This window comes from Hyperolius riggenbachi, chromosome 2 (assembly GCF_040937935.1).
Source record: "Hyperolius riggenbachi isolate aHypRig1 chromosome 2, aHypRig1.pri, whole genome shotgun sequence".
NCBI classification, from domain to species: Eukaryota; Metazoa; Chordata; class Amphibia; order Anura; family Hyperoliidae; genus Hyperolius; species Hyperolius riggenbachi.
In genome coordinates, this window is record NC_090647.1 from 20,905,705 (window position 1) to 20,916,253 (window position 10,549).

At 45.9% G+C, this 10,549-nt stretch overlaps 1 protein-coding gene across 6 annotated transcripts in view; it reads left to right on the forward strand.

The window, feature by feature from the left end:
* LOC137545382 (secreted frizzled-related protein 2-like) overlaps window positions 1–9,167 on the forward strand; it is a 37,452-nt gene extending 28,285 nt beyond the window's left edge. For all 6 annotated transcript variants that reach the window (XM_068266552.1, XM_068266556.1, XM_068266551.1 and 3 more), the window contains exons 4-5: window positions 1,897–1,974; window positions 6,470–9,167. In XM_068266552.1, the coding sequence (XP_068122653.1) occupies window positions 1,897–1,974; window positions 6,470–6,774 (383 nt within the window). In that variant the 3' untranslated portion in view covers window positions 6,775–9,167. The remainder of the gene's footprint in view (window positions 1–1,896; window positions 1,975–6,469) is intronic.
* The last annotated feature ends 1,382 nt before the right edge of the window (window positions 9,168–10,549 follow it).

Here is a 10,549-nt window from a genome sequence, read left to right on the forward strand (position 1 = left end):
AAGGTGTGTTTTACCTCACAGTGTTGGGATTTTTTCGTGCTGAGGGAATTCTTACCACAGAGCAATTACAAATGGCTCTATTAACTAACAGGAAGAAGGCTAAAATTGCATTTGCATTGTACCTGTGGACTCTCCTTGATGAGGACAAACCTACTTTACTTTTGTTATAAAATATAAATATAATAAAAGGATAATAATCATACACATACTTCAATATTTAATCTTTAATCTTGTTATGAAGACAATGCAAATAAAGATTACAGTCTTTGAAACAATTCTTACAATTAGGATCTAAAAGATCTATTCATACAATTTACATACATGATACAATTACAACACACAATCATCAAAATTTTTCCAGCATGTCCAATCAGAATTTTCTCGAAAAAACAGGATAATCGTTTGAATTTCTTGATAAAAAAAAAAAAAAGATTATTTTTGACTTTTATTCGATTAGATTGTTTAGATCGAATAAACGGGAGAATCGAATGTTTTTATTGTACCGTGTAGAAGAGAATTAAGAATTCCATTGATCATAGTGGACAAACAGGATGCAGGAGAGATTGATGAGTAGACTTTGTGGGAGTCCCAGCATCAGGCTGCCACTGGAATGCAACAGACCAATGATTATCCTCACAGGATTGAGGTAGAATTTCCATTGGTTTATTGCAATTCAGTGGGGAGCCCCATATGCTTTTTTTTGTTACAGAAACCATATGAAAGTGGCCACCAGGTGGCAGTACTCCCTATCACGAGCTGTACAGTAAAAGGCACTCTTTCTCCAGTCCTCCCTTGCTGTTTCAGCATAAATCTAGCACATATTATAAATTCCAGGGATCTTCTACTTCCAGCAAGGTCTAATTACCTGCTGTGTCTTTACCTCCCAAATCTTTCCTGTAGCCCGTATTTTTACGTATCTGGGTCTTTTTCCAGCCCCTACAAGTCACGTGTGTTCTTCTACACAGCTCCAGTCTCCTGCCGGCAGCCTCTGAAGATAGCCGATCCACAGATGCGCTACTACTATGCTACTGGTAATGCTGGCATGGGCGCAAACCTGCACATGTGCAGAAGATGCCGACCTGTCGGCGATCTTCAGAGGCTGCCGGCAGGAGACAGGAGGAAACTGGAGCTGCGGCGAGGGGCACACGTGACTTGTAGGGGCTGGAAAAAGACCCAGATACGTAAAAATAGTTTTTTTTTACTCAACTCGTGAGTCCTTTAAAGGACTTTCGAGGAGAAATAGCTAATCTATTTTTTGCTCACCTCCAGCCCCTCGCAGCTGTCTCAGTCCCTCACCACAGCCCCAGTCCTTTTTTTGTGTCCCCGTTGGCCAGCCGCAATGATGGCGACCCGCTGGAGGGGTCAGCTCCTCTGCGCCTGCGCAGTAGATGTGCGCAGGCGCAGTACGCACCAGATGACGTGGACGTGTGGGCACGAATGCCCGCGCAGGCGCAGAAGAGCCGACCCCGCCAGTGGGTCGCCATCATAAGGGGCGGCCAACGGGGACACCGAGGAGGACCGGGGTTGCGGCAAGGAATTGAGACGGCTGCGAGGGGCTGGAAAAAGCCCCAGGTGAGTAAAAAATAGATTAGCTATTTCACATCGGAAGACCTTAAAGGTACACTTTAAAGACTTTAAAAGTTCAGAGTGCTTTTTGAACAGAAAAATTGCTTTCATTTATATACTAGAATATATTAATTTTATTATTCTGGTTAAAAGTCATAGCATGTAGACTGATTGGTAAAATATAAAGTAGGGCATTAATGAAAACAATGTGCTCATTGATTGCACACTGAAAACCTCCCCACCTCACATACACCAACCACAGCCTCTAATCCCTTTAACACTTGTTGCCCTTTTTCTGATAGCCTTGTGTAATTATGTCTCTCTCCGCAGAGCTCCCGTGTGCCGCCTGCCAGGGCGGGGGAGATGCCGACAAGGAGTTCCTGCAGGACTTCTGTACTCGGGATTTTGGTAAGTAATGGTCTCTTCTGGCCAGGAATGGATTTCTAAGAAGGCCACAAAGGCCCAGGCTTTGGGTGGTTGTTTCTCAAGGGGGTGGCTTGACATGGAAGAGAAGCTGAAAACTGAAAATAGGGAACAACACATGGGAAGGGGAGAAGGAGGATGTAGGGGATTTGCTAGCCCTGCTATAGCCACTCCTCCCGAGTAGTGGTTGACGGCCAATAGATGGGAGGGTGTATAGACTACATGGCTGTTTACTGGGAAGATTTGGCCACAAGTGATACATAGCTCCCAACCGTCCCGATATGCCTGGGACTGTCCCGGGTTGGAAGGTATTGTCCCGAGTCCTGCAGCAGCCCCCCCTCCTTGTCCTGGTGCACCCCCTCCTCTGCCCCGTGCTCCCCTAGCATATAATGCAGAGTATGTGTGAGCGGAAGCTGTGCTTCACTTACCTCCTCCGCTGGAGTCCAGCAATGTGCGACCTCCTATCACAGCTCACCTCTCCCTCCAGTGCTCGACATCTCCATCTCCTCACACTTCGAGTGATCATGTGACACATGGGGGAAAGCACTTCACACCAGGAAAGATATATTCGGGCGGGAGGGGGAAAACCACAAGACACAAGGGAAGCTTTATTGGGGAAGTAGGGGGGAACCCCTAGACATCAAGGAAGCTATATTGGTGAGTTAGGGGAGAAACCACCAGGAAACTTTATATGTGGGGAGATTCGCATATAAAATTAAGGTGTGGCTAAAGGTGGGGCATGGGTGGGGCTTAGTGTCCCATTTTTCTAGCTCCGAAGTTGGGAGTTATGGTGATACCCTGCACCCACTATTACATTGATAAGGGAAGGCTTTTTTCAATGTTATTTTAAATTCACATGTTGACACTAACATGCAAAGATGTGCATTACTATTTAATTAGAATACTTAAGTTCTTTTAAAAATAGCACAATATTAGTTTTACATAGTACCCTGTTCAGTGATGGTAACTCAGAACCTCTAGAGTTGTACAAAACCTCCTCTACTAAAAAGCCTCTGCTAACTATAAGCTTGCTTTCAGAGAGCATTCAATGTACTGGACAAGAATTTATATTTAGAGAGAGAGAGAATTTATATTTAGAGCACTAGCGGGCCGTTTGCTCCCTCTAGTGGGCAGAAATAGTATTACACAGGCATAAGGCAATTATTAGAGCTCACTCAGTTCACGAAAGAGTGGAATCTGTTCTCCACAGGGCCGGATTTGTACTTCCAAGTGCCCTAGGCCAGCTGACACCAACCGCCCCCCCCCCCCATCAAAGGGACTTTTGGGGGGCAGGAGGGGTCGCAGCATAAGAGGAGAGTGTGGCAGATCGGTGGGGAGGGGGGAAATTCCCCCCCCCCTCTCTCACCTCGGGCTCTCCTCTCAGCGCTCCCCCTCCTGCAAACATTGGTGGCAGCGGGCAGCAGCAGCAGCGGTGGCGGCAGGATGATACCTCCTTCTTGCTGGAGGACTTCCGTTCTAAGAGCTTCTTGCAAGGAAGTTGCTCTTAGAGAACGGAAGTCCTCCAGCGAGAAGGAGGTATCATCCTGCCGCCACCGCTGCTGCTGCCTGCCCGCTGCCACCAATGATTGCAGGAGGGGGAGCGCTGACAGGGCAGCGCTATTGAAAGAAGCTCATCCAAAACAGAGAACATGTGAGTAGAAGATCTAAAACTACACATGCTGACATAGATGTGCTTTAAACAGTGACAATATAGTACTTAGGGCAAGGCAAGGAAGGACAGATGAGTCAGTAGGAAGTTTTAAAGTTATTAAAACAGAATGATACCATTTATTAGCTAACTGTAAATAAAAACAGTGAGCCTTTGGCTTCTTCAGACTTTGTATATGTTTGTAGACTTTATACTAACAAGATGTTAGAGCACACAACTATATATACATTCAGCATCAGAAGATGTATAGTTTGTTTTGCAAATATAAATAAATGTAATATAATTGCCATCCTGTTTCACTGATAGCTAGCAAAGTACAATGCTCTTCTAAAATGAGTCAGGAAAGAGTTAAACTGTAGCACAGAGAATGCTGTGGTCATTCCCTAGGAAAAAACAAACAAACCATAAATTTAACAGGTCACGGGTCTTTAAGAGCTGACCAGACCAGTAATAAATCTGACAGCCGAGCAGAGGGAGAAGATTCCTGTTTGTGATTCTGAATTTGTGCTTAAAAAAAAACTTACAGAACTCAAGAGTTCTGTTACTAAACCCAGGCTGGCACTTCTCACAGCAGCTTGTATGTCCCCACCATCATACATACGACATAATCATCAGGTGATAACACCTACTGACTGTCCTCAAACACACTCTACACAAGTGAGAGAGATGCAGGGATCTCTGGAATTCAGACAGACCAGAGCAAAGCAGGGGAGATGATTTACTTTGACATGTGACCTCTTATCTCTCAAAGTCCAGCGCCCTGCTGATTTTTATCGCCCTAGGCCTTGACCTTGGTGGCCTTCCCAGAAATCCGGCCCTGGTTCTCCATCAATTACAAATTTCTTTAAATGAAAAAAAAAAAATATCAGGCTGTGCCATATTCCTTATGCCATCCCCGAAATGTGTGGAAGCAGGTAGCAGGAACCCAGAAAAAAAAATCAATTAATTGTGCACAAAGGTCCTATGTGCATAATATTTTTTTTTTCTGAACTTCATATTCTCAGAATTACTTGTTAATAGGGATGGCCCTGATTAGGAGGTCTCATGGAGAATCATGTGATCAGTTTGATCAGCTGATAGATTTGTAAGGTTCTTCTGATCATGTGTTAAACCAGGAAGTCATCACAGCAAATCAGGACCTTACAAATCTATCAGCTGATCAAACTGATCACATGCTTCTCCAATGAGTTCTCTTAATCAGGGCCATCCCTACTTGTTAAAGGTAGCACTTTCTTACCACCTATTTTTTTGCCTATATTCTACCACCCTTGGGTGCCTCCTACCACTTTCCAGTATGAACTAGTGACCCCCGTCCAAGGGACTCACTTCACGGCCTCACCTAGAGTGAGACCATCATCCTCCCCCGTTTTCTTGGAACAGCGACCACCGCAGCTCACCCACAAGGCTGACTGGGGGCGCTATTTACCCACATGCTCTTAGGAGTGGTTGCTACTCCTTCCTACGCAACCCAGCTTTGTGAATATAACCTTATTCTATCTCCAAGTATTGTACGATATTACACAAGATTGGGTTCCTGGTGTCCCTGTGTGTTTTTTCTTTTCTTTACAAGTCCGAATCCCTGAAATGTGTGTTTATTTTATCTTCACTCTTTGCCTGGAGATAAAGATAAAAGCTTTTTGGAAATGTTCTTAAAGAGACACTGAAGCGAAAAAAAAAAACTATGATATTATGATTTGTATGTGTAGTACAGCTAAGAAATAAAACATTAAGATCAGATACATCAGTCTAATTGTTTCCAGTACAGGAAGAGTTGAGAAACTCCAGTTGTTATCTCTATGCAAACAAGCCATTAAGCTCTCCGACTAAGTTAGTCATGGAGAGGGCTGTTATCTGACTTTTATTATCTCAACTGTTCCTGGACTATTTACTTTTCCTCTGCTAGAGGAGAGTTCATTACTTCACAGACTGCTCTGAAAGAATCATTTTGAGTGCAGAGTGTTGTGTAATCTGCTCATATTATAGAATGATGCAATGTTAGAAAAAAACACTATATACCTGAAAATAAAAATATGAGAATATTTTCTTTGCTGCTAATCTTCTAGTAATTATTCATAGTACACAACCAATTCATTATATCATATATATTTTTTCGCTTCAGTGTCTCTTTAAAGGAATTATGATATGAGAATTTTATTTTACTATTTCAAAATACCTCCCAGTGGAACTCTGAAGATTGGAAAACAAATCCTAGAATTGGGCTTTAAAGGGAAGGTTCAGGGAGGGTGGTTAAAAAATAAAAATCAATTTCCACTTACCTGGGGCTTCCTCCAGCCCGTGGCAGGCAGGAGGTGCCCTCGCTGCCGCTCCGCAGGCTCCCGGTGGTCTCCGGTGGCCGACCCGACCTGGCCAGGCCGGCTGCCAGGTCGGCTCTTCTGCGCTCCAAGGCCCGGCACTTCTGTGTCCCACGCCAGCGCGCTGACGTCATCGGACGTCCACCGGGCTGTACTGCGCAGGCGCAGAACTACTGCGCCTGCGCAGTACAGCCCGGAGGACGTCCGATGACGTCAGCGCGCCGGCGTGGGACACAGAGGTGCCGGGCCTTGGAGCGCAGAAGAGCCCGACCTGGCAGCCGGCCTGGCCAGGTCGGGTCGGCCACCGGAAGCCTGTGGAGCGCCGGCGAGGGCACCTCCTGCCTGCCACGGGCTGGAGGAAGCCCCAGGTAAGTGGAAATTGATTTTTATTTTTTAACCACCCTCCCTGAACCTTCCCTTTAAGCAGTAAATTATGGTTGCTTTGGAATATGTTGCCTCTGACTGCCTTCTTGCTTACTGATTCCCTTTATATTCCCAGCCCTAAAGATCAACATTCGCTCAGTGTCCACCCTGGATGGTGACGTCATGGTGGTCCCGGAAGTGAAGAGCAGGACCGTCTACAAAGCCAAAGGCTGGTCGGAGGAGGAGCTGAAGAAGACGGTTCTCTGGCTGACAGACGGGGACAGCTGCATCTGTGCGGAGCTTCAGGAACCTGTGGACACCGTGTTGGTCATGGGCCATCGTGTGGATGACAAGCTTGTCATCTCCTGGATCAGGAAATGGCACAAAACCGAGAAGGAGATGAAGAGGTTCTCCAGAACTGTCCGCAAGCTCCAGTGCTAGATGAAAAGCCGATGTCCACACTCCAACATTCTATGGAACTTTTTATGGTGGTCCTACCTGAGGACTGGAAGATGCTTCTTCTACACTTGGCGGCTCCATGTGAGGGACAGAACATGATTTAAGTACTCTGGCCACATGGCATGGCCCTCATTATGGACTTTTGTTGTGCCAAAACATTGTTACTGTGCCTCTAGCTGCCAGGTGCATGTGTGTAAACCTGAAAATGTGCTCTTCCTTTTGGCCACTCCTCCTTCTCAGTCTTTCAGAGGCAATTGGTTGTAAAAAATGAAACAAAGTTTGCCTCCGGTGGTTAAAAAAAACCTTCCCCGCCTCTGCTCCTGCATAAGTGGTGCTGTAGAAGAGGTAAAATGGACACAAAGGGTGTGTTTATTAAAGCTCCGCAGGGCTGAAAGTCATGGGAAAAAATAAGCAACCCTACAGATCTGACCTGGGTATGTCCTAATCCTCTTGCCTCAGCCCTTTACCATTTCCAACTCCTTCACTCACCTTCCTTTTGTCTGAATTCTCCACCCAAAGTCCTCAACCTTTAGAACTATGTCCTGCTGCAATTCTCTTCCTACAGCTCTCACCCTCTCCAGCTCCTCCACCCAACTCTTTTGTGTCCTCATTCTCTTCCTTCTTACCTAACCCTACTCAGCTATTCCACTCAATCCCCTATTATCTTCATTCTCTTCCCAAAGTTCTCACCCTCTCCAACTCCTTCATCAAACTCTCTTGTGTCCTCATTCTCTTCCTGCTTACCCCACCCTACCCAGATACTCCACTCAATCCCCTTCTATCCTCATTCTCTTCGCAACGTTCTCACTCTTTCCAGCTTCTACACACCACTTTTTCTGTATTAATTCTATACCTTCACTCTTCATCCTTTAAAACTATCTTCTATTCTGATTCTCCTCCCAAAGATCTAATCCTTTGCACTGTCTCCACCCAACTCTCTCATGTCCTAATTATCTGCCCACAGTCCTCAAAGTTTCCATCATTTCCACTCAATTCCCTTCTGTCCTAAAACTCGAGCCAAAGTCTTAATCCTCTCTTTTTAAACTATCTTCTATCAGTTGGGTTCTCCATACAGAATAACCTTCAGGCTGTCCCCTACCGCCCCCCCCCCCCCACCCCTCCCATTCCCTTGGGTCCCCCAAGCAACATACATTTCAGCCTCCCACACTTCTTGAAATACTTGCTGTTCTCTTTTGGTGGTAGCTGTGATAGTTGTATTATCTATGGTATGGTATCTAGTTAATGCCCTATTTCTTTGACCAAAACTGTGCCATTAACTTACTGAATATGACAGTAGCAGTAGCGTATTGTACCGCGTTAGCCTTCAGTAAAAGCAAGAAGGTAAATCTTCATTCAAAACCTCTTGCTTACACATTGGAGACCTGCGTTGCTTTACCCTGTTTTACCGTAGGGTAACGCAACGGAAATGCAAGGCAACGGGACCAAGTACGCTTACTGCATGGCATTGCACCGGAAGTGCCTGATCCGCTGCTGAGTCGCCACAAAGTCAACAGCGCATTACCGGCTGACATCATTGCAACGCAATGGATGATGCAGGAATTTTAAAAACACTGGTGGCGGCGGGGTGGTCCGCATGCACGGAACAATGAGAATACTACAGGGATACTCAGGAAGCCCAGTGACATACTTCCTGTCCAGTAGGGAGTATGTCAATGGGTGAGGTGGAAGGGGGGGGTTATGTGGCGGCGCTATGCATATGACACTGTCGGTGCACTCTGCCACAGGGTCATATGATATTTGTTTTGTGTGTTGCATCGTTGGGGGCAGAGCATTGCACCACAAAAACACATTTCTAGTATAAAACCGGCCTTAATATGAAATCCTAGCAAAACAAAAACTTGTTTTGGATTGTGTGGAGAAGAGAGGACCTCTGTAGGATTTTTGTCGTCGGGGTTCCTGTTAAAGATAAACACCTCATATTCTGACCCCTGGAATGTGTAAATTACAAATAAAAATCCAACATGCTCACATTTTACAGACAGCGAATTATATTGTCATTTGTGTAATGAGGGGCACGCCTGCTCTCTAGAGTGGCAGCGGACCCTGCTACTGGTACAGCGCCCCCATCAGTACAGATATGAGCCCCCCCCCAGCATAGTGTGAATCCACAGACCAGCAGGGAAGCCCAAGTACACCTCTTTCTGCTTTGATTTTTATATCTGTATCTGCAAAACTGCTGATCATATTGACATGTGGTTTCCACTGCTGGTTTCACAGAATTTTTGCCTTTTCCATCATGTGCTCAGCCACGCTGTGAGAAAATCTCAGCTTGTGTTAAAAACTATATTACACTCATGAGTACACGCCAGCAAACTTGTAATTTAATGTTATTAAAATTTACTTTTCCAATTTAATTTGCAGCCAGCTTTTGTTTTATTAAATAACGTTTTACTTCCTTGCAGCCATGGTAACCAGATGTCCTGCTTTCTCTCCAAGACATAAGCTGCAGGCCACTCCCTCAGTCACAGATGGAAGCAGATTTTACTAACCATAATTTCAACCCCTGACCACTCTATCATGGCAAATCCTAAGGTGCACCCCACCCACCTAATGCTAGGTACACACCATACAATTTTCTGTTAGATTCTTCTGTTAGATTTAACTACAACATGGAAAAAAGCTATCTGGCAGGTAAATCTAAGAGGAAATCTAACAGAAACTTGTATGGTGTGTACCTAGCATAAGGGCAGAATTCTAAATACTACTGAAGCCTAACCTATCCTCCTTCCCGGCTCCCTTTTGCAGACTGCCTACAAATTTTATCGACCTTGTGGACTGGTATTCCTAAGGGCGGAGACCCCCACACTCATAAGTTTTCAGTACTTTGGAGAAGCCCAACTGGAATGGGGAACAAGGCAATAATAAAGCTTGAAAAGGGGAGGGGGTATGCTGGTGTTCTTAATTAAAATGTTGCAAAATACACATGCATATGCGGGTGTAGCAGCAGCTGGACACAGCTCCAGGTCTAGAGAGGAATCCGATAGTTTTGCATTTTCTGTAAATAACTGATGCTTAGTGTTTAGTTGATAACAACAAGAGTAAAGGCGTGTACACATGCTATACTAAACTAAAATCCAGCATTTACACAACTGTCCCCTGAGCTTGCTTATAGATCCAAAATGGAAAAGTGACCAGAATGTCTAGAACGCCAGATCTTCAACCACTTCGGTACCAATAGCCTCTGCCAGAGGCTGCTGGTACGCTAAAACTGCCACTTCCCGACGAATCGCCGCAATAATCAGTCGCTCTCGCCGCTCTGTCCCCGCCGCAGGCTGCTCTCTCTGCCATCTCTATGACGTCACGGCAGAGTGCTGTGCGCCGGTCAGGTGCCGCTTTCATTGGCTCCTGACCCTGTCACTCAATGTAAGCCAATGGGATTGTCTTACACTAATGACAGGGCCAGGAGCCAATGAAAACGGCTCCTGCCCGGCTCACAGTGCTCTGCCGTCATAGAGGCGGCAGGGCAGCACATTGCGGCGTGTAGAAAGCGGCGGGGATGGGAGGGGACGCGCGGTGAATGGGACGTAGAGTTTACATCCGGTCAGAACCGCAGCGCCACCCGCCCGACGTAGATTTAAACTGCGTTGGTCCGAAATTGGTTAAAGAGAACCCAAGGTGGGTTTCTGCAATCAATATTAGGACACAGAGGCATATTCTGCATACTATGACCAGCCTCTGTGTCCTTATAGTGTGCAAACCAGCCCCCCCCCCCCCCCCCCCCCCCGGGGCTCTGCTG